The sequence below is a fragment of the Cebidichthys violaceus genome, unplaced genomic scaffold (assembly GCF_023349555.1).
Source record: "Cebidichthys violaceus isolate CVI_PGR_0920_01 unplaced genomic scaffold, fCebVio1.0.p SCAF_11, whole genome shotgun sequence".
Lineage (NCBI taxonomy): Eukaryota > Metazoa > Chordata > Actinopteri > Perciformes > Stichaeidae > Cebidichthys > Cebidichthys violaceus.
The window spans coordinates 12,254,986-12,280,105 of record NW_027176274.1 but is presented as its reverse complement, the minus strand read 5'-3'; the positions used below and the strand labels follow the sequence as shown (position 1 = coordinate 12,280,105).

At 45.2% G+C, this 25,120-nt stretch overlaps 1 protein-coding gene across 1 annotated transcript in view; it reads right to left on the bottom strand.

Moving 5' to 3' along the window:
• Positions 1-24,265, bottom strand: part of igsf3 (immunoglobulin superfamily, member 3) — a 66,746-nt gene extending 42,481 nt beyond the window's left edge. Inside the window, exons 1-2 of the mRNA XM_068704862.1 lie at positions 23,249-24,265; positions 7,222-7,602 (exon numbers count right to left, since the gene is read on the bottom strand). Of these exons, the coding sequence (XP_068560963.1) occupies positions 7,222-7,602; positions 23,249-23,288 (421 nt within the window). The 5' untranslated portion in view covers positions 23,289-24,265. The remainder of the gene's footprint in view (positions 1-7,221; positions 7,603-23,248) is intronic.
• Positions 24,266-25,120: the final 855 nt, after the last annotated feature.

Here is a 25,120-nt window from a genome sequence, read left to right as displayed (position 1 = left end):
AAGTTAGCTACAGCGACACACAAGTGCCCGTGTGTCGGGTTTGAGAGAGAGAGAGACGCGAGCCTGCTGTGTAGATTCTGTAGTTGTTGCGTGGTTGTGGGGTTGTGTGAGTCGCCTTAATGTTGCCGATATTAGCCTTGGTAATGTGTGTAAAGCGTGTACAGCCTAGTTGATTGCCATAGTTGCCACTGTGAAATCTTGTATATTGCGTATTGAGTCTTGGAAGACTTCAGAATAACACTGGAACACTAGATATAGGGAACCCCCCCTTATTGTCACCAGGTATTTCGCACACTGAACAGGAGGCAGCCTCATCCAGAGGTCTTCATGGGTCTACTGGGCTTTCTAAGACCTGATGTGGGACTTAAGTTGGGCCATGTCCAGTTTATATTCAGTGTAACTGGGTAGTGTAGGGTCTGTGTGTCTGATTGTGCTCTGGTCCCTTTTTGGGAATGTACTTAGGGATGTCAGGTAGGTCTGTAGGTTTTTCACAGGTCCTGTGAAGACCTGTAGCTCCATCACCACGGCCCTCTTTAACAATATATACTGTTAAAACTGCCCAAAATTTGATTACAGTCTTTGTGAGGCCCTATGAGGATTAGTGTGAAAATGTCAAACTTGGAATGCATTCATTTTCCACCCACATTGAAGCCCAAACCCACCATGGTTGTCCCCAAACTACACATGTACGTATAGTATAGTACTGCTTGCCCTACATGACTACAAAGTATCAAGGTGTCTGCTTGGCCTTGTTCAACAGCGCTGTTTTATTCAGCAGTTGTATTGTCTGCAGTGATCCGCTGGGTTTTTAAAGCCCTCTTCAGTGATGTTCAGTAGAAAGGGTGCCTTCTGTTGGGAGCGCTAGAGCACCGTCTCTCTCAGACTCAATTATTCTATATGTGCGACATCTGTCCTGACTGACAGCTCGCTACACTGTGTGACTGTGACTGTGTTTCTATGTGTGTGAATACGCGCGTCTCTGTATGGTGGGTCCGAGTGGCAGTAATGTTATTGAGCAGGAGCACCCTGTCTGCTATAGTGTACGAGATGTGCAAGGAAATGGCAAGCCAGACATAGAGATACAATCTCTTTCCATTTGGAGTCCCGCTTGGTCTGCAGCTTAGGGCCAGTATGTGCTTACACACACATGCAAACACACACACACACACACACAAAAGGCAGAGAAGGGAATGTAATAGTAAATGAAACTGAGAGGTGATGGTAAGGCCAGAGAGAGGGGGAGCAGAGAGAGCTGGAGTGTCACTGCAAGGAGAGACAAGGGAGATAAAATGCTCCAGTCATACATAGGCCTCTGCCCCCAATCAATACCAACAGACACAGAGATACAACTTCCCTTGTCTATTCATCTACTAATTATATCTGACTGTATCTTTCTTTGTCAACACAAGGCTTCACCCATGTCTTCGCCTTCTTTAAAAAAAAAAAAAAAGACCCTCCTCTTTTTCCTTCACATCCTCCTTCCTCTGTCTTTATTCAATTACTGGCTCCCCTCCACAATCTGATGCCGTGTGCTTCAATCACCCTTTCCCCTGTGATGAAGCTCAGAGTGCAGCTGTATTGACCAACCCATATACCCGCATGACCAACGCCAGCTGGGGGCCAAGGCGTTGGACCAGGCTGAATCGACCCCGGAGCTTTGGATTGATGGAGCGAGAGCGGGGATTCAGATGATGACAGAGAGCGAAGAAGAGGGTCCCGGTGTCAACCGGTGTAAAAGATAGAATGCGAGATGACATCTCCACATTTGGGTCTATCTCATTAAGTGAAGTAGAGCAGTGCAACTTGGCAGCACTAGCTCCCTCAAGAAAAGAAAGGCAGGGGAGGGACACAAATCAGACACACACACACACACACACACACACACACACACACACACACACACACACACACACACACACACACGCTGAGCTCAGCAGAAGCATGATTCAGCCTCTCTTACTCTGTATGTATGTTTAGCAGTGCACAGGCTCAGCTATGCTAAGAAGAAAAAAATCAACACCTCCATTCGTAAACACTTGCTCAGAACTGCATTTTGACCTTGGGTAGGCAGTGCTGCACAGACTTACAGCACCACCACAGTTTCATCAAGTGAACAGATTCCCTAACAAATAAAAATGTAAGTCATGAATGTAATGAGAATCAAAAGTGTGACTGGAGGAACGCCGTATTTTGCCGCGGAATGTTCTGAAAATTATTCGCCAAAACGGTTTCCTTATTCCTTAATTGAAATTCCTAGGTCTCATCTCTAGCCTGCTCCTTCTGTCTTTCTCAGTGTCTTCAATTTGTGCTGGCTAATTGCATTTATAACTTGCATGGCGGTTTGTAACTGCATTAACCTTAGGAGTCACATCAGGCACACACTATTTAAGACGCAACCCTATTGCGCCAGTTGTATTGTGGGTAATGCCTGGGGGAGGTGTAACCAATCACATTGGAGTCGAGAGGAAGAGCTCATCATTTATTGGTCACACACTCCATTCAGCATCGCCCCAGTACCCATTTCCAATACTGCCGCTTCTATCCCCATTCCTCTCTTTTTCAATTTCCTCATCTCTGCCTTTTCGCACCATCCATCTCCTTTTCTTTTCTTCAAAACCACTCGCTGCCAAACCTAATTTTTTTTTTTTACACTGTCACACATCAGAAGATGAACGTTTTCTTACTTTTTCTTGTCCAGGTGACGGTGAATAACAGAAAGAAACGAAAACGCTTCAGTTTGACAATACACCAAGGCTTTAGCTCTCCAGCTCTATTACTGTATTACTACAGGAATGAGAATGGATGACTGCTGCCAAATGCGGAGGCTAGAATCTGTATATCTGCCAGTATGGTGACTCCTATGGTGCTTTCTAGGACAGTAAGGGTATATGTGAGCTTCATGAGTAAGAGCAGTGTGATACTTGTCTCAGCGGAGGGCTTGTTGTTCTGCTAGCGGTTGGACTCGCTCGCACACAGGCTGGTGCGTAGGATAAGGACAACCATGATGGCCATGTCAGGCTGTTGTCCTTTTCTTCTGCAATCTGATGTGTAGGAGGAAGTCAAACACTCGCACACACACATACACATGAGAAAACAAGCACACAGAAGCGCACACTCAAATGCAACAGACTGAGCTTAATCAATCTCAGAGATCAGGGTATGGAGCGGTGCAGAGAGAAGCTACAAGGGACCTTTGGCCTCAAACCGCTTCCCAGCACCCAGGTTAACTGCATGCCATGTGCAACACTTAACCACCTGCAACTTCTCCGGTAAACAGACACACGATGTAAGAGTATGAGAAATAATGCCTTTAGGGGGGGAAAAAAAATAAATAAATAAAGCAGTTTCATTTGAACTATATTCATTTACCAAGAGGGACACTCTCTTCTCTCTGCGTGGGTCACACAGTCAGCCAGAACTGTGGTGCCACTGCTGCTGGTGAAAGGATAATGCTGCCACTGTGTTCTCTCTTTTGATCGTCATTATCAAAAGTCAGAAACAAAACAGGTGTTTGGAATTTATCCAACCGTTTCCCAGAGCCGCAGTATACTGTAGCTCATGGTTTGCTGCTTTAGAACCGCCATTCAAAAACACATTTAAAAATACAGAAATAAAGTGCCACACAGAGGCATTTGTATGGCATTTGAGAGACATTCTTTCATTAAGATCAACACTTTGTGTGTGGTTTACTCTTCTCAGTTTCTCAATCTAGTGACGCAGTGTAAACGTGGAAGCTACTCTCTAGAGGTCCAAATTGCATGGCAAAGTGGGGCTGCACACACGAGACGTTTTTAGGGGCAAACAATAAAAATGAAGTTGTGTTTCTGGCCACTTGATGAATATAAGTGACCTTATTTTAACTGTTTTTGGTCTCTACCAACTCCTTAGGCAAATATCTGGTACTTTAGCTATTGAATGCTTCACTATGTTCCCCAGCTAGTTGCCAACTTTGTCTGTCCGCTGTTTGGTGCTGAGCACGCTGCCTGCAGCTGCTGGAAACAAGGATGATGAGACCAGTGAGACTGAACCGAAACAGTTCAGCTGTGAGATGTGAAACCATGAACTGAAATAGGTGATGAATCGCTTTAGAGCTGAGGGGAAAATGCAGAGTCGGGTGATAATTCTCTAAGGGTTTTGTCGCTACCAGATTTCACACAACACACAGATTAATTCTGGATCTAAAAATATTGGTTAAAGAGGCTTCAAGTACGTGGGCCAATATTATTTACATCCTTATTACCCAGTAAACCCCTCTGCCTTCACAGCATTCAATATCTTGGGAGTAAAATAACAATGAAAATGTCAAATCTAACCTCTTCTGTATTAGGAAATAATGATTTCCCTGCCTCTCTGTGTCGCCCTGTGATTTAGTGGACATAATCCAGTAATTGTGCCATGATGGCCAAATACTCTTCTCACATGTGTATAATAATAAGGCAGTGCCTAAAGGCAGTATTGGCACTTCGGGGGCGGAGTTGCATTTTCATTTGATTGATCCAAGTTTAGTATCAGAGGATAAAAAGATGCACACACACTCATGTTTCTCTGCTAATTCCCTTTAAAAAAAGACTTCATACAAAGAGAAGCAGGGGTCACCTTTCCAGGCGATCAACCACATGCACGGCAGAGGTGTCTGATTCTAGTTGACAGACAATACAGCGTATGAAAACACAGCGTCACAGTATCAGGGAGAACGTTGTCCAGGTGCACTGGAGAAACTGTTCTCCTCCTCGGGCAGCGGCTATTAGGTTCCACAATAATAATCCTCCTCTGCTATTTGTACGGAAAGGTGACAATGGATGAAAGAAATATCCCTGTGAGTAAGCCTTAATGTAGCACTCAGGACACAGGTTAGTCTGTGGCCTTCTATGCCTACAATTAACCCAACACACACACACACACACACACACACACACACACACACACACACACACACACACATACACATACACACACACCCCCTTTCTATCTCATATCCTTCCTCCCATATGTCCCCCACAATACTCCCCTGCTTGTGTTTGTCCTTTGACATCACCCTTGAAACACACATTCTCAAAGCCATTTTTTTATATACAACAGAGCAAATTGGAGTAAGGGCCAGGGCTGATAAATGGAGACAGACATATAGATGACAGAATGAAAGACAGTGGCACGATGAAGAGGAGAGGGATAGGAGGGGGAGGGGAAGAAGGACAAGGTATCATTGTTTGCCCGGCACGGTCCAAAGAGGCGTGCAGCTGCCGGGGGGGTTCACAGAGGGACTCAAGAGCACAGCAAAGAAAAGAGGGGAGAGACCCTGCCGCGCGCCCCTGACCTCTGAAACTGGGTTAAGAGGTTAGAGACACAGAAAGGCTCACATAACAGTCCCTCTATACCTCCGCTCACATGCATTTCTATAAATACTGGGGGCTATCAGCAGGGCTGTTTTACAGTGCCCTGTGCCTGAGCCCTGCCCCACATTCAGATCATACTGCGCATACTAGAAAATGCAACGGCTGAGGTTCTTATAATAATAATAATAATAACACTTATTCAATGAAAAGCAGAGCCTATTAATCCTGTTGAGTGCAGAGGAACTTTTGAACTGCAGACCCACGCAAACTCAAAAGAAAGCCTTACAATATTGGTATTTCTCAGCTTGCAGTGACTTTGATCAATACGAAACAAATAACTAGAATTTTCAGGCAACAGGCATTTTGGTTTGGACTTTGCCCCTGAGAGAAAGGTCAGCCTTGTCAGGAATGAAGGGCTGAAGTTATGAAGGGAATGGAATCTCTATCTATGACAGCTGTGTCTTCAGTACTGCAGGCCTTTTGGGTGGATCTGTATTTACGTCTCTGGGAGAGAGAGAGAGAGAGATCGGGCAGGAGAAGAAGGCAGAAACTAATGCTGTTTGAAACAGTCACACATCACGCCAACACACCGGATGCGCTACTGAAACAGCTCTGGGCAAGGGAAGAATTCAGTAGGTGTGCAAAGGAGGTATGTGAGTTTGTGTGAGTGTGTACGGGGGTGTGTGTGTGTGTGTGTGTGTGTGTGTGTGTGTGTGTGTGTGTGTGTGTGAGTGAGATTTGAGGGAGATAGGAGAGAGCTCGGTTGTCCCTGGGCAGAACAGAACAGGTGGGACTTGTGTTAAACCGGAGTGCAACGCTTCCTCTCATCACACTCCTTCACAAAGAGAGCACAGCTAGGTATGAGATGGGTCCTGGTTATTGATTCATATTTGTGAACATCACTGATCGGTGATACAACTAATAACTTGGTTTTACTTGGACTTACACAACTCTTAACGAGACACCACATTCAAGTTCACAGCACACAGGCCCCAGACTTTCATGGGCCCCAAAGGCCCCGAGCTGAAGATATTATTGTAAATTTGTTTGGGATATACGACATTAAGGCACAACATGTACCAAAATGACTCCAGGCAGGCCCTGCATTACTAAGTAAAGAACATTGGGAGCATTTCTATTGTCTCCTAACGGCTCTCAACATGGCGACGGCTGAGCTGGAGTCTCACAGCGAACAGTACTAACAACGCTAACAGTGCAAACAATGGCAAAGGTGCTGGAAGGGCTAACGGTTGTTACCTGAGGGGCAATCGGAGGATGGGCGCGTATGCTTCTGTGATGACACAGTCGGTCGGGATGGCTTTATCAGCTGTACCCGCCGTATGAGAGAAGTGCAGAATGGCGACCATGAGCTAACCAGTGAGGCACGCTCACATGCACAGACATTCGCTAAAAGTACACACAGCCAGTCCGGCTCAGTCAACAAAGCACGGAGAAGCTCGGACAATGACTCACACAGAGGGAGAGTGACTCCTCTATATCTCTACATAGAGAACAGGTGTTTGCTGCTATATTTATGCTCTGGATCTTTTATATTGCACCTTTTTCTGTCGGGGGCCGTGTGTCAAAATGTACTTTCCTCCTTTCATATACCTAAATAAATGTATGTTTAGCAGATTGTACTGTACAAACTGAATAGTATTCCAAAATAAAATTGCTGCTTGTTGTATTTTGGGGCTCTTGGTAAAATATAATGAAGCTGCCGTGTGTACTCCACCATCTTGATCAGGTATAAGATGACACCAGATGAGCATATGTGATAACAGGTGATTTATCTGGATATTGTGTGTGTGTGTGTGTGTGTGTGTGTGTGTGTGTGTGTGTGTGTGTGTGTGTGTGTGTGTGTGTGTGTGTGTGTTTAGAGACTCACCAGTGAGGTTGGTGCGTGCGCTGTAGGATCCCAGGTAACGACCGTCCGTGTTGGGTGTGTAACACTCAAACAGACCCTGGTCCTTGGCCTGCACTTTGGTGATGTGGAGCATGGCCGAGTCGCCGCCCAGCCTCTCCACATAGATCTCTTTGCTATTGGCCCTCTGTGCATACACGGCGTAGGCATAGTTTGGCTGAGCTGTGCTCACGATGCGGATTTCCCTGTCCGGTACTGATGGCAGGTACATGGACCACTCAAAGTCCTGTTCCAACCCTTCTTTGTAGCCCGTCACGTTGCACAGGATGGTCACGTGAGAGCCTTCAGTCCGTACCAGCGGTCCACTTTGCACAGTTACGACTCTCTGAGCCACGGCAACACCGGCTACAGACAGAGGTGGGGTGAGAGTGATGGAGAGAGAGAAAAAGAAGAAAGACAGATAAGGGAAAGAGGAAAGAGAGAACATGGGTTACAAAACTGCAGTTTAAATATTTAGCGTTGGCAGTGTTTATGCACCTCACATCTCCCAGGAAATACAGAAATAGCGTGACATGTGCAGCTAAGCATTCTGGAGAGTGCTTACTGAGGTTGAGGTGTGCACAAGCACACACACGCGCACAAACGAACACATTTTTTGAACACCACTAACTACTTGAAACATTCGCAGGAACTCTTAATAACAGCTGTCATCCAGTCACGCTCACCGCTATTACACACGGTCACGTTAACCCTTAACCACACGGACGGCACCGCAGCTATATTATTACACTGGAGGTGAGAGGCAGCCGGCTGGGAGTTAGCTGAGAGGTCAGTGTGAGCTGCTAAAACACAAGCTGGGCATGTAAATGTGTTAAGCTGCAGAGAGTACAGGTATTTTTGAAGTGAAAAAAAAATCCATAATTATTAAGAATTATGCTAGTGTCTGCATATATGGTGGCTAAAATGTAACAAGAAATTTAAGTACAGAAATGCCAAAAATGCTGTATGTTTGAAATCATTAGGAAAGAGTGTTGCCTCCGCATGTAACGGTGTGTCCACCAGCGAGCATCAACTATAGTTTTGTCAACAATGTGTGTTTGTAAAAAATGCCAATTGTCGTTATCAATTAAGTTAGCAATAATATGTGTAAGAGGATATATGTTGTTTTCATTGACAAAAAATGTAAATGCCAGCAGGTGTAGTTCAATTACATATACATCAACACTTTACTACAACCTGAAAAAGTTAACACACAAGCACAGCAGGATGAATAAATACCAAATCTGCTGTTGTAATGAGCTGTTCTCATTTAAACGAAACGTTTCATTAGTGGAGTGAACCATGAGCCGTATACTGAGCCGTGTAGCTACCCGAGAACTGACGTCAGCGTTAAACCCCTTGTGAAGAGTGATTACTACTTTCCTGTATGTTGCTTTGTAGCCTATATTTAGGTAGACAGCATATGCAAGTCTTGCCTCAACCCCTTGCATTGACACACACACACACACCTACCAAACACACACAGACAGACACACACAGCATTCACCATTCAGGGAACAACTACAAACATCCCTCTCATTGGGGCCGGAGACAACAGAGCACTTACACATACACCCCCAGATCCAGACAGAGCGACAAGTACGCTGTTTCCTGTGTGCACTAGCAACTGGGGATTGCAGCTGTGTGTGTGTGTGTGTGTGTGTGTGTGTGTGTGTGTGTGTGTGTGTGTGTGTGTGTGTGTGTGTGTGTGTGTGTGTGTGTGTGTGCATGAAAGAGAGAGAGAGAGAGAGAGAGAGAGAGAGAGAGCGAGAGAGAGAGAGAGAGAGAGAGAGAGAGAGAGAGAGAGAGAGAGAGAGAGTCTGTAAAATGCTTTGTCTGTGGGCACAAAACTTGGCATTAATAATTCACCAGAACATCTTTTTAACTTTTTCTTACACTTCCACTACACCTTTCATTCATGGTTATTAATGCGAGTCCATTTTACGCCCCTTGTATGTGTGTTTCTTTTCACAAGCTTGCATGACTCTGTGCCTGTGGATCATACGTCTTATTTCCCCCTTCCTGCGCTTGGAGCTTCAGGTCTTTTGTTTATTGATTGCTTTGTTTTTTTAAAAACACATTCCACTCATAAGCTGTTAGAATCTTTACAAATATGTGGTGTGTGGCCTCAATTGGAAGGGATTTGAATTTTGTCCCAGTGGCCTCCCAAAGTGAAAACTCATTAAAGTCATCATTCCTTATAGCTTGATTTCTCCTAAAGGACCCCCACAGACAACCAGGCTATGAATCATGAAACTCTACTCATAAGTGCCTCAACTTTAAAAAGTAGACATGTTAACCTTATTCTTAACAAATGTGAAGTGTGTTAATCTCACTGTCAGACCACAGATAACCCTCTGGGGGCAAGGGGCAGTATTTCTGGGGTTCTGGTGTATTCAGTGGCTAAACAGGCCAAGACTTCCTTTTATTGTGCGCTGCTCATTGTTTACAGTCCGATTAGCAACTTGAGATGTAAGACTGGAGTTGGAGTAAACGAGACCACATGTACGACCGGATTGTTTCACAAATTGCCAGTTTAAGCAAAATTCAAACAAATAAAAAGCTGAATCATTGTCAGACAATAGCCGCTGGGTTCCCAGCTTGCATTTCAGCCAATGCGTTGCGCCTCTTTTGCTCTCCTGCATTCAACCAAAGCCTGCGAAAACGTGATTAGTCATTACAACTCAGGACTGCAAACTGAAACCAGATCAATCCCAAAATCTTGTCCCGCTACCTATAAAATCTGCTTACTGAAATTAAGCTTAATGTAACGTCAGGGAATCCTAACAGATATGTCCCTATAGGAATATATTAGAGATACTATATGGGGCTTGAAATGATAAACCCAGTCAACTAGCACTCCTAATGTATTCTTAAATAATTCTGTACTTACTAATACAGTTTCTCACTCGCACACTGCTTACATTTTTCATGCAGTCCTGCTGAATAATATAAGACATCTCCCGATTCTTTCTTAACACAAATATAACAAACATAATAACATAATCATTTTGTTTGCTGGCTCAGCAACACATACTGCTGTACCACACCGTTGTAAACATAGAAGCCACAAAATACAAAACATTTGTCCGCTGGCATTAAAGAAAGTCAGTTAACAAAGGAAATCCTTCCACAGTTAGCAAACAGCGGATATTAAAACTGAGATTGACAGAAAGTCTACGAGTGACGTGTGCTGACTGAATCTGGCCGAGCATACTATGGGATGCATTAGGTAAGAGGCAGCCATCTATTCTGACTCAGGCTTCGGTTCCCTGTTTTTCTCTACTGGGATGTCAGTGTGCTAATCTGGCGGCGCCCCGTCTACCCACATCCAGCTCAGATCAGGTCAGGGCTGTGTACCGCTGCATCACTGCTTCTCATGTTGCAGCTACTCATCCAGAACTGCTGGAAACGTATTACTCACCCCCCCCCCCCCAAAAAAAAAGCATACTACTCATACTGTGTTGGCGCACTAAGAGCTTTCCTCCACTCGCCTGTCTCCTGTCATCCTCCTGAAACAAGCTTCCCTTACTGACTTCTGATTACTCTCACTCCCCTGCATGTTTCACCCGTCATCAATCCTTCCCGTCTTCCTGCCCCTTCACTCTCTATATATTCCTGTCTGTTCTTTGTGACTCGCTGTTCTCTGCATCTTTTCAGACAGGATTTAAGCAGCTCTGTGGAACTTCAAAGTGCCCATCGCTCTGCGGGCTATTTAGAAAGCCTGACAATGACATACCAAACCCTGCAGACCTTCAACTGATCGCTATATTCCACCAACCTTCCGCAATAATCTCCCGACCACAAACCTCTCCCATTTTTGCACCTCTGGCTGCGCTGCCTCGATCGCAGAGTGCCCATTTGCTCAACGAGGCCCTCATATTTTCTATTATTAACACTCATCTCCATCTCTGCATTCCGTGGATGTCTTTTCTACCCCTCTCCTCCTCCCGCCCTCACCCCGTCTGGCTTCCCTCTTCTGTGTTCTCGTCGCTCATCTTTGCTGCCAGTTGCTTCCCACACAGCTCGTTGACTGGACACGGGAAACATGAGTCCCACGTCAGATGATGGACAACGACCGCGGACAAGTTCTCCAACTGACCTTGCTGTTTTCGTCGGCTGGAGCATTCCGAGCAACGGGAGCAGATGACTCAAAGCACACGCACGCACGCACGCACACACGCACACACGCACACACGCACACACGCACACACACACACACACACACACACACACACACACACACACACACACACACACAGAAAGCTGCAAAGAGGATTATGCTAAGTGCAAGGGGGGTTAAATACTAATCCAATCATTTGTGGCCAGTGTCTTACATTCTCAGTGGAAACGGCAGGGAGGCCACTAGCATTCATGCCTCCTTACACCATCGCTCTTCTATGACACATGCTAATTATACACCAAGAAAGGTGTATAATAAAAAACACTGCAGGGTGTAAGTAGTATAGAGGTGGTGTGGAGATGTGCTATCGAGGGGGATTTGAGCTGTCCATCACATCTTCTCATTTCGCTTTGAGTCCTTCCTTAAAAACACACGTACACGTATGTTTAGACCAAAAACAGAAGACACCGAGGAATGACCTGCCAGCAAATGGTGCCTCAATAAGGTATCCACAACTAATGAAGTCTTTAATTACTAATAATAGCAACCATTCAGATTCCTGCTTCCGTTCTGCATCACCTGCAGTTAATTCACATGCATGTGATTAAGTCATTAAAAGAGAACAGTAGAAAGAAACGCTTGATGTTTGGCAAATTATTCAGTGGAAATGAAGATATACAGAAGCGTATGCATTCACACTATAAATCACAACGCACTGCTGTGTTCTACCTTATGTTATAGCTGATGAGTCTCTTTTAAAAAGGCCCTGATAACCTTCCAATCATCTTCTTCATAAGAGGGATTGGGTCCGACTCCTAGACAAGTGTTTTTGCTAAAGTTAGAACATTTTGGGTTATTTGGCATGAGAGATTTCTGTATTTGTGTTTCTGTCTGGCTTCTTCTCACTGGTGTGCAGAGCTAATTTGCAAAAAGGAAAGCATTTCCATGAATTTAGTTTAATTAGAATCTGACAGCAGTTGTGGGGTTGTTTGCTTATGTTGCCAGGCCAGTGTCAATCAGATCTGAATAAACCACACACACAATACTGGTGAAGCACACTAGTTAAGTTATGTAGTTTTAAAGTTTTAAACTCTAAACTAATATTAACCAATACTTGTTTTACTTAAAGTGTTACTTATTAAGTAATTCATATTTAATGTTAAAGACAAATATTTTTTAAAAACTTAACAATAGAACATATGGTTTACTATATCAGCACTGTTGATTGTGGCCCTGATACTAATTGATTTTAGATCAAAACCAAACTGTGTGGTTTGAGCCACCCCTGGTGTGGGTATGAACAGCAAGTCCTCCTCCTCCTCCAACTTTTCTACAAAAACTTTCGAGGAAAGTTGAAAAGTGGGGGAACTGAAGCAACTCCAGCCAGTGAAATATGAATTAATTATGAACTTGCTTGGTAGACGTGGAAAAAAAAGGGGGCCTAGTCAATGTCCTATCTCCCCAAGGGAGGTTCAGACTCATCCCACAGATCTGAGATCGTGTGAAAATTCTCAGACAGGGAGGTATGAGCAAAGGAAAGGATCGCATGGTGAGAGGAAAGGAAAAAGAGGAACGGGGAGGAAGCTAAAGAGAAAACGACAGCTGCCTCCAGGGTGCTGAACACCACACAAATGCACAGAACTAAGTGAATATACAAGCGCACCGCTGACTTATATGCTGCAGACACGTGTGTGTGACAGAGAGAACTAAACGCTGGAGAAAGATGAATAACATAAGAGTAGTTCCCTCTCCGCACTTCTCAGCCCTGGTTAACCATTCCCCAAAATCACTCAGCATTTTTCTCCCTCTAGGCCCCCAAAAGCATTTGACCCTGTTAACATCATTACCAGAGAGAGCACCAGTGTGAGGGAGACAGAGAGATTCGAAGATGAGGGGAAACTGGAGGGAGGAAGATGAAAGCGGTAGAAAAGGGGAAATATTTTTGCTGCAAGGGAAACCTTACCATTTATAGAAGATGTGGTACAATACCAATCGGGCCTGAAATCGTGCAACAAAATAAACCTGTATGTGATCATTATACTGCACCTTGCAAGATTATAATTGCCGTTTCTTTCATTTCCCTCTTCTTCATCTAAATTTGACATAAAAGAATTTGAGCCTCTGCTGATGCAATGTAAAAACACATTGTCCTTACGCAAGTGAGCTGCTCACTCACTGTACATGGCAGCGTGTAAGCATGTCATCCCAATGTAAACCATGTAATGGAGTGATGAGAATTCCCCCACGCGTTCTTCCTCTACAGATTTCTCAGATTCTTTGATTGATGTGCTCTAGGCAGGATCAAGTATTACAATTCGGGCCTCGTTCTCACGAGCCTTTTTCCACTCCTTGTCCTTCCCGCGCTGATAATCCTCATCTGCTTCACGGTGTAGGAATCAGTGAAGCAGGGGCCGTCATTAACAACCGCTGGCCCTTTTTGACGGCTTCAAAAAATGTAAAAACGAATCCCCACATCCACCACTGAGTTATTAACTGGGGGTTTTAAAGACAGACGATGGAGACTGCATGTGCCGTCTGTGCTGCAGAGAAAAACTAAATGATTTTCAGTGTTCAAGGGAAAACATTCAAGCTGTTGGAAGCCTGTCAGCTGGGAAACAGCAATGACACTCCATGCGTGAGTGTCTGACATGGATACATACAGCCAGAAAGGGAGACTGAGTGTTCTAACTTCCATTAGAGGGCCAGTTAGACAGGCCTGCAGGCCGCGCTTAACAGCTGACAAACTGTTGCAACAACTGCCCATTACATTAATGCAGCTCTAATCAGAGCAGGGACAAGAGAGCAAAGGAGCATTCAGAGAGCGGGGCTATGACGGGGATATACTGAGAGTCACGATTTTAACGTTGTATGGCTCAAGTATAGAGCGCCAGATGATGTCAGTGGTGTATATATGAGGGGGATTACAAGATGAAAACGGTTCCATGGAGGGAAAGATTGACGGAGGGAGTTTTTGAGCTGTAAGACAGCGGTGTTAAGGAGGACTCCACATCACACGTTTCAGAAGCTTGTAAAGCAGGAAACATAGCCAGAGGGCAGAAAAACAGACACACAGTGCAGGTCTAGTACATGAATGTACTACACATGTATGCTCCCTCCCACTGCCTCTACCAGGGCTGCTGCAAGAAGTTTTCATGCAAATGCTGTATCTTAAATAGTTCTCCTCTCTCCCACTCTTTTTAAACTGGGACAGAAGTGTTTTTACATAGTTTGACATTTTGGGAAATAGACATATTCGCTTACTTGCTGATAGTTAGATGAGAAGACTGACATCACTCTGTGTGTGTGTGTGTGTGTGTGTGTGTGTGTGTGTGTGTGTGTGTGTGTGTGTGTGTGTGTGTGTGCTAAAAATGAAGCTACAGCAAACAGCTGGTTATCTTAGCTTAGTATAAAGGAGGGGGAATCGGCTAGCTTAGCTCTGTCGAAAAGGTAACAAATTGGGTTTTGAAGCTCAATTAACATACATCCTACGGAGGGTTATGTGCTGGAGTATTTCTTGGCTGCGAGCAGTAGTCTCTGCTGTTTGCCTGCCAACCTCACAGTGACAACAAGACATCGGGAAGTTAGTGCTCGTGGCCAAAAACAATTGTGCTACCTTTGGACAGAGCCAGTCCAAGCAGCTTTTCTCCGTTTCAAGTCATATAAGCGAGGCTAAGCTAACCGGCTGCCAGCTGTAGCCTTATACTCGCCACACAGACAATTGTTTTTACTATGACAGTGTTTGCTTTCAAGTGTCAGCAGTAGGAAGCCAAGTCCATGTAACTCGCAGCAGTCGAGTCCATGTCAACTTCATTCAACTCCATTTCTGCAACTCAAACGTCTACAGCTCTTAAGTGGGACTCCTGCTGTGTGTCACACCTGGGTCATGCTGTCCTCTCCTCTCTCACTATGCTAACTAGTCCTAATTTATGAGCCCCCTGGGCTATAACAGTCATGACCCCACCTGCGCTGTTGCTCATAACAGCTGGTGAGACCGGGATAAAAGCGATGGGGGGGTTTAAGGCTAATTCACACGTCTGTGTTAATGTGTAACTGTACACTGCAGGTGCCTGTGGGCTTAACTCTTACTAAATGTAAGTAAGCGCAGGGAAATGGGATTTTTTCCATGTGGGCTGATTCACATTTTCTCCCATCCGTTTCCGTTGCTGGTAGTATTTGTCGATGGTGTCAACAACAAGGAGCAGATAATAAGGCATCCTTCTCTGTTGAACAGCTGCCTCTTCATCCTCCCTCCTACACCCTCAGCTGCTTCGCCTCCCTGTTTGACCACGATGGAAAACAGCATTTGAGTTTTATTGTTTCATGCTGAGTGATCGTTTGAAACAGATAATCAGCATGCAGTGATTCCTCTGAACCTTTTAAAAAAAACATTCTCGAAGCAATTTACAACAGATTTCTCGTGACGCTGGACTAAACATATTCCTTCTCATCTGGTGATTATCGAATGCTATGTAGCTCCATCGCTCTGTCCCTCAACATGAAGGGGGAGGAAGGTAAACATGATTACTTTGGAACGTTATTAGGAATGATTACATGACTCTGCTAGTTATTTTTGCAGCAACAGTCCACAGGGTGAGCTGTAACTCAGTTACTACACCATAGTCACATATGGCACAGCTACAGCGACATCTTGACATATATAATTAAAGCCTAAAAATTGTGTTCGTACATGAAGGCAGTTCCTTACCAACCTAATTATGAATAAATAATTCAAAGACAGAGCAGCAGTGAGGAATAAAGACTGTCGGGATTTTAGGTGAGCAGATAAAAGTGCCAATCACTCTTTCATAGAGAATTAGACCAGTACCCCATCTACTGTTTATAACAGTGTGGTAGACAAAGGGGTCCCAACAGGGGACAGAGGCAAGTTGTCAAAATGGTTTATTCATATCAGCCCATAACACACACACACACACACACACACACACACACACACAAACACACAAACACGCTTCCAGTACATTAAGTGCCTCAATCTACTCCCTTCGCCAAATCCATTAACTCTATAAGGACACCTGCTACCCCACCAACCTCATCTCCCCAACCCCCAGTCCACCCACACACACACACACACACACACACACACACACACACACACACACACACACACACCCCCCCCACTCGGTCTACATCACAAAAGCACTGAGGTCTCAAATCTACCCCAAACAAAACTTTCAATCAGACACAGATTATACAACAACAAAAAAAGATCAACTCATAATATCCTATCCTGTCAACTGTTACAGCAGAGCCGACTGCATATTTGCTTTAATTGTTGTAAAAGAATGTGAGGCTATAAAAACACTCAGCTATCTACGGTCATTATCCATCTTGTGCTTGTGCACAATTAAGCCCGACAGCTGTATCTACTTTATGTACAGTGGTTGGTTTTTTGTGTGACTGGCAGCTTGCTATCAGTTCCCACGTTTGCGCATTAAGCTGCAGATTGGAAAGGAAACTAATTAACTATTAATTAGTCTACTACAAACAGACTTCTTTTCTGCCATTGTCAGTCATTTTGCCTTTCAGGGAGTAAAAGACATGGGCTTGTAAATTCATGCATTTATGCACAAGCAATTAGGACACAAACACACACACACACACACACACACACGCATCTCTTTGGTATAAGGTGTTAAGCGGAAAAGAAGTACATTACCAGAACGTAATGGCAGAGTGAGTGAGGTGCTCTTCATTATTGCATAAGAGGATTTTTAAAAAGGGGTTGAGGGTTGAACATGCTTTTTTTTTTTTCCATTTGGACGTGCACGGCGAGCCAAGCGTGCGCCACTGAATATGGATCGGCAGTGTGCAGGTGGGGAGCGGTCACCATAGTTACGGCGCCTGGTGTGTATCCCACCAGCGTGGGCTCTGCTCTGCTGGAGGATCAAGCAAGGAGCAGGGGAGTGTGGCTGCACCGCAGGACAGCAGCTCAGAGCGCTGTGGGTGCTTGTGTGTGTGTGTGTGTGTGTGTGTGTGTGTGTGTGTGTGTGTGTGTGTGTGTGTGTGTGTGTGTGTAGGAGTAAAGTGGAATTCTCGAGCCGGGAAGTCATCATCAACACAGAACAGCAGAGAAAGGGGGGAGGAGCAGACCAAATCCCAAAGGAGAAGGGGGCTGGGTTTTTTTAACTGGGTAAGGAAGGTGTTAGTAAACCAGTCCAAGGTAGATGAGGCCGTAAAACACAGATTCCTGCTTTGACGCTGTACTGATGAGGGAAAGATCTGGTTTGGATCACCCTCGAGGGCAATTTCTAATTAGTTCTCTTTGAAGAAGAGGTGGGCCGGGCATAGTATTGTTTAGAGAAAAAAAAGAGTGGGGGAGGGAGGTCAGGGGCTATTCACTGGAGGAGGAGGAAGAGGAGGCAGCTGGAGCAGGCTACCTTTTGAGTGGGGCGAGGCAGAGATACATGCAAATCCTCCTAAAAGAACAGTTACAGGTTTATAAACTGGATGGCCTAAGGTTGTTGGTGGGTTGTATGACGACGCCTCCCTTCCACTCGGGGTCTGTGTCCTGTTCAGGAAGCCCAGCTGAGCCTGGTGGAGTTTCACCCATGAAGACCACCTGAACCTGGTTCTCCTCCTCTTCCTTGGCTGCTGATTTGTTTGTTTCAGACATTTCTACACACGCTGACATTACTGATTACTGACTCGCCACGTTTGTTTAGTTTAGTTTGTATGTATTCTTTAAATACAGTTGCTTATTTATTACTTTTAACTCGTCTGGTCTCACATTTATGCTGCAGCCTTTGAGCCTGGGTTGTCACAGTTGTTATCACAAAACATGGAGGTATACGGCACAGCCATGCGATCCTGGCAGGGAGTTGTGAGGCGGGACAGAAGAGAGGTGCTGCTGAAGAGTCGACATCAGACACAAAGCAGGCCTCTGCTCCGGCTCCAGACACTTTCCTGATTCACTGTGGCAGGCAGGAAGTCTCCCTCAAGAACTTAACTTCACTTCACACAGTCACTCACCTCCCCATGTGGATTGAAGAGACACTACAGCTCAGATCTGGGTCACGGGGGAGGATCGGCGTTAAAAAAAAAACAAGACACTGCATGAAAAAGATTAGCTGCGATTATTCACAACTAACTTTAGTTTTTTTGATTTATTTGCTCTGCTACCAATGAAGTAATTTCAATCTCAGGTTATTTTTTCCTTGAGCTCCTCTGAAAAGTTGCTTTCTTCCTTCACACCGACTTGTGACAGACAGAGAGGAGGAGGTAACCCGATAACAGAGGACAGTGGCGCTGTAGTAAAACTGCAGTGGTAGTTGGGTGCGAGTTTCTGTAGCAGACTGTGAAGTCTGTATGACAAGACAATTACTTGCCCCGTTGGTAGTAGACACTAGCAAACCAGTATGTGAAGTGCCTTTGGGTGCACCTGATGCAACAAAGTCCACGAGCACAACCACACACGGCTCATCCAGTTCTATTGATCCGTGACTAATAGGACATCTCAGTCCTGACACTGACCTACCAATGGCCTGCGTCTGCTTTACCCATCCCATTAATGAATATTTACTGAAACCCCAACCACACGGTTGGTGGATGATAGCCAAGCTGACGGCTGTGTTTCTACTGTTCTATTGTTTGTTGTCTGTCAGTTTAGTCAACAATGTTATGATATAAAAAAAAAGACAATAGCACAAAAGGGCCTCTTGTCATGGGTGTACACAAAGACATGGGCTCCAGTGCTTGTAATGCAAACAAGCGTGCGTGCAACTCGAGAGTGTCGCAGCCAGGCCCAGAAAAATAACAAGGGGAGCAAACGGAGCCACCATCAGACAGCTGCACACGCCCGTTGTTTTCCCCCCCAAACAGAGAGACGTAGGTGCTCTGTTTCTGGTGGTAACAAGAGGCAGAAATAATGAGTGACAAAACTTGGGACAATCACGTGCGCACGCAGCAAACTTTTCCTGTATAGCATAAACATAGCGCTACATCAAATATGCAAACATCTAGACGGTGAGTTATTGCATTTTTGCTTCACTGTCTAGACTCTGCACTGTCTGTTGTGTCAGCTGAGGATAACGGACACATGGAAAGCATTCCCAGTGCGGTAACAGCTGATTCAAGACGCCAAGCAAGAAGACGCATGGCTTGACCACACACAAGCTATGATTTCTTTGGGGTGGGAGCCCCCAGCTGTCATTCTTATTCGGGACCGGGGGAGAGGCTGGGGTGGGCATCAGGGTGTAGCAATGCAGACTTTGAATCCTGACAGAATTTGAAATGCCTGTGAGTTTGACCTCAACATTCCCATGACCATACAAAGTTAAAAAAAAAAGTCAACGGAAGTAATTATGACACGTCGAAGTAGTTTAAAGGCCGTACCTTCATCTTCAAGCAAACAATGATCATAATGTTGAAAAACTAGTTCATACAGTTTTCAATTACATGTCCCTGACTACTTTCACTTTGTTCACATTAAAGAATTGCACACATTTTAATGAGAGTGTCTGAAATAGAAATGAGATTCTTCCATCTCTTACCACTTTCAAGCATTTGTGACGATTGTCACAGCACCACATGGACAATCAAATCTATACTTAAGTGTCGGTAAGTGCTGCCCTTCTTCCAGCGCACAAACGCTGGAAGAGAAAAAAAAAAAAAAAAAAAAACTCAACAGTTATGCCTAAAATGGAAATGAGCTCTTAAGTACCGTCATGTTGTTTGATTGGGCCAATTATGGAGAGCCAGCTTTATACTCAAAAGTTTGATGGCGTTACTTCCACTTATAACTTTTCTCTTTTCAATCAATAGCACTGTAATGAGCCGGGATAACAGGCTACTGTTTCAGGGCCTCTTCCGACTTGAAACTACTGATCGAAAATAGCATCACAAATCTCACTAAAAGATACGGATGACTGAAAGACAACAAGAAAACATCTCCCTCACACAGGGAGACTGAAATGAAACGGAGGAGGAGGGAGAAACAAGATATTTCTAAAAGCATCAGACCACTCTTTCAACTTCATGAATGTATTTTTCTTACTGTCCAGGAGGTAGTCACTGGTTTTCATCGGTTCCTCGAGTTGTGCAATCTGTCACAGCGAATTCTTTTTAATCCAGTTTTACTGAAATTAGTGGTTAAGATATGTTCCTTTCAAATAGGAGGCCACACCCACTGCCACATGCCACTTTGAACCAACCTCTATGCATTATTTATCACATTTTTCCTATCCCCACGACCAACCATCTGACCAAGGTCTGTGCAATTGAATTTATAACAAGTTCAGATATTGTGTGAACGGGGTGAAAACAGCACCTGTTTTACAGAGTTGGCAGAGATAACGACGCTATATTAAAAACACCACATCATGAATAACTGCATGTGACAGAATGTGCATCTTGTCAGACATAAGCTTTAGGGGGTTTTTCTCCGTGCGATGCGAAGCTGCTCCCAGACCAGCTTATAAACAGGACCAGTGGCAGCTCATCTGAACCTGGGCAACTGGAAGCAGCTCTCCTGTCAGCCCGGTAAATGGAAAGCACTCAGGCATTTCACAGTTAAACCAGCCAGCCTCGCAACTTATTACATTTCAATTGAGTTATATAAACCGGGACGTCTTGGGTACTTTAGGTTGGCTCCCTGTTTCAAAGGCACTCTTACACAAACAGAAGAACACCCCAAAAAAAGCACACTGTGTCACACCACACAAAGCGCATGACATCTTTCTCACTGTCTGCAGGGGGGGGGGGGGGGGGAGACATCCTGTTTGTAAAGCTAATAAACATTCGTTGCTTCAGGCAACTCTTTTTTGATATGCTTTATATCATATACCCCGGTGCCACAAAGAAGCACCTGCGCACACACACACACACACACACACACACATACACACACACACACACACACACACACACACACACACACACACACTCACACTCACACTCACACTCACACCTGGTTGCAAACTCAGCAGCAGATATAACCCTGATATAAGATTTGCCTTCCAAAGAATTGTGTAAGTGGCACCTCTGGGTTTAACAATGACGGATTCAGCCTTCATCTAACACAGCTGCCATCCACCTTTTATTTCATTCTCCCTTACCAAACCAGTGCAAGTGCAAACACATGTGCCAGCTGACACATGTGGCAAAAGCAAGCACACATCTCATTAAAATCACAGCAGCTTGTATGCACCCTAGGAGAGGGATACATATCTATACATTAGCACCAATGTTGCATTAGCTGTATCCTTCCGTGAGACACTGGAACTGCTTTTGCCAGGGTGATTTGGTGGAGTTGAAGTGTTAAGGTGGCACATCGGTATGTGTTACACCCATCACAAGGTCCCTGAGCCCAATGTGATGTCTTCAAATGCCTTGTTTTGTCTGACCAACAGTCCAGCCCTGAAGATATAGAGCCCTATCATGAAAGATTTGACTTGAGAAGCTAGACCCAGAATATATTGCCCTTTTGCTTCAAAAACAACTTGATTATCAAAATATATTTTCTGTTAAGCTCTGGGGGGGGGGGGGGGGGGGGGGGGGGGGGGGGGGGGGGGGGGGGGGGGGGGGTTTCTCTGCAGCACATCACATACAGGCAAATTACCAGCCTAATACCATCACCAATACTGCTGGCAACATGTCACAGCAGCATTAGAAAGTATCCTCTAGTGATTTGTGCCAGCGATCCACAGACACTCCACACAATAAACTCTTTCCTAACACCTGAAATGTTCATCGCCACCTCAAACTGCTTCCTGTTTAACCCAACAATATGATTCATGGTTATGTAATATGAAAACCCTCCGTTATCCAGCCTACACCGTAGATTACATCCCGTCTGTGTGCAGTCTTCTCCACTGAGCACGAACCAATACATCTCACGTTGTCTTCGGGAAAAGTCATTTTGCTGCCCCCCCCCCCCCCCCCCCCCAAATCCCAGTGAAAGTGATTTCTGATGCGCAGAAAGGGGACGCAAGGCAAGGAGCTGACCGGTAATCCTCTTGGCCAAGTGGGGGCCTCCAGCAGCCCCCCCCCCCACACACACACACACACACACACACACACACACACACACACACACACACCTCCCTCCTTTGTGCCCCGGCAGCGCTGACAGGCCTCCCCATACAGGAACAGAAAAGCCATCTGGTGTTTGTTTGGGACAGTTTGCAGGCAGGATGCACACGACGAGTGTGTCAGCAAATCATGCCTCGTATTAGTGTTTGCGTGTGTCACTCTGTCTTATCGACTGTACATGCACCAGCTCGCATTTTGTCAGTGACATCCAATAAATTGCAGGTAGAAGTTACAAATGTGTGAGAACAGAACACACGGTGGCTCTACCCCCCAAAAGGGTGTTGACTTACTGTACAACACTGCTGGTGGAGTGTCTTCACACCCACTGGATGACCTCCTAGCCTGGAGATGTGAGGATGTGTCATCCAGGTGTGCCCATATATATGTGTGTGTGTGTGTGTGTGTGTGTGTGTGTGTGTGTGTGTGTGTGTGTGTGTGTGTGTGTGTATACACTAATGGCCATGTGTGTGTGTGTGTGTGTGTGTGTGTGTGTGTGTGTGTGTGTGTGTGTGTCTATACATGTGTGTCTGGGCTCACTACAGACAATAGCAGGTTGTCTATTTGATCAGCTCATCTGAGGTCAGACTGTATAGGGTTAATCTGTGGCTGGAAGTCCAAATATTACATTAACCTAGTTCAGCGCACGCACGCACACACAGCTGTTCACAGGCATCTGTCATTACTGCAGTGGTAATCGATGTAGCCGACTTCCACCTGACTCATGATGACTAGTAGTTGCTCCCCTAACTAAGACGTAGGCCTGCATGTGTCATACAAGTGTGCGTCTGTAACCTGAACAGAGATTCACGGCACAGATGAAGGCTTCTCAAGATGACTTACCAAGCAGCGCGCAGGCGAGGAGGAGCGCACCGGTTGCCATTGTGCGTGTGTGTGTTGCCCCGCAGATTCCACTTGTTATATTCCCCTCAGATGAGGCGGGGGATGTCTGGTCGGGTTCGACAATGTGGTTAACCGCTGGTCCTGAATCAAACAGAAAGATCTTCGAATCCCGGGCGACACAAAGACCAGCCGGGGTTTTGTGTCAAAGCCACAGCCGGTGAGTCCGGCGGTTTTCCAGTGTCCGGCTCACCTCTCCGGCGTCCTCCTGAATTAAAAAAAAAAAAAAAAAAGCCTCGGGTTTCGCTTCCTCCCCCCTCTCGCGTTCACCCTCACCTATCTCGCTTTTATCGCTGACGACGTGTGCGTGCCCAGGCGCCTAGGCGACCCAACCCACTCCCCGTTTACTACGCATCCGAGACTGCGGAGGCGATTCTCACTCGCAACCTCCTCGGTGAAAGACAAAAAAAAAGTCCGGCGTGACTTGCGCGTTTTTGGAGAAGAAAAAAAAACCTGATTACAGACAGAAGGCTAAATGAGTGTAGGGGTATCTGAGGGGTGTCGGGCTGAAGTAAGTCCGTGCTTTAAATTTTTTTCTCCCCTCTTCTCTGACGGGGGAGCAGATCGCAGTCCAAGCAAGCTCTAGCTGGCAAATCCCGGAGACTATAATCAATCTCCCACTATCGCTCCGCAGAAAGAAAGCCCAATGGGCGGGCGCTCTAGATGAAGCCGACAAGGCTTTGTGCTCTGACACAAAAAATCAGATTAATCAATGATTAACTTCAAACACTGGGTTCTCAATTGTGCTATACACCTGAGCCAGTGTGTCCTAATTCATAACACTAAAAAAATTTCTACGACAAAACGGCTTAACGGCCAACAACAACAAAAAAAGAAAAGCGGCTTTACTCATGAATTAAAACACTACAGCTTAATTACAATCTATTGCACAAACGCTGTGATCTGGTCCCGGACAGAATCAGTCCACTGCGTTTCTTCTTTCAAGGTCTGTTTCCCTGCTTCCTGTTTGGCAAATCACTTTTGTTCGCCAGGCAGTTTGAAAACTTAACAGCGTGCTGTCTGCCCCCACCCCCCTATCAAAAACCACGCCCAGGCTGTGTGGACACTGGGGGAGAGGACATATTTGCATTTACGAAATTTTAATTCTAGGCCAGGACGTTGAGGGTTTGAATAGGTTAAGTGAAGTGGAGGGTAATTAAGCCTCTGATGCTCCCACTTTCCTCAGCTTTTTATTTTGCAGGGTTAACTTTAACCACCATCTGAGGCTGACATGAATCATTATGCCACAAAATCACACAATACTGCATTTTGAAATGCATAATGATAGGGTCTGTCAAAGGGGAAAAAAAGAACATTTTATAAGACTATTAATTTATGGTTCTCGTCTGATCTCAAAAAAGTCACTTTCTCATGCATAATTTTTCCAGCAGTCTGTGTGTTATAGACAGGAAATGTTATATCACCCCCCCCCCTCTCTATTTTATCCTACCCCACACCGCCAAACACACGACTGGCAATCAGCATAATGAGGTGCCACTCTGCTTGGGAACTGTAGGAAATATCAGAACAAACACTTTCTCCCCCCCAGCACTACAATTCACCTTTCAGAGATTGCAAGATACAAATTCCATCCCTCTATGATTTGGCGCATAAGTATCTAAACCAAGCGTTACTTTGACATATGCTGAGGTTTATTGATTTGCACGACTCTGTGCTGCAATATTAGGAGGTTCTCAAAATAGACAGGGTAAATGGGAGTTTGCAGGGAAACAGAAAGTAGCACAATGAGATCATACTGCTTTGGTGGGAAGCTGTAAAAGAGTGTGCTTTCTGGAAAGGACAGAAATGTTGAAT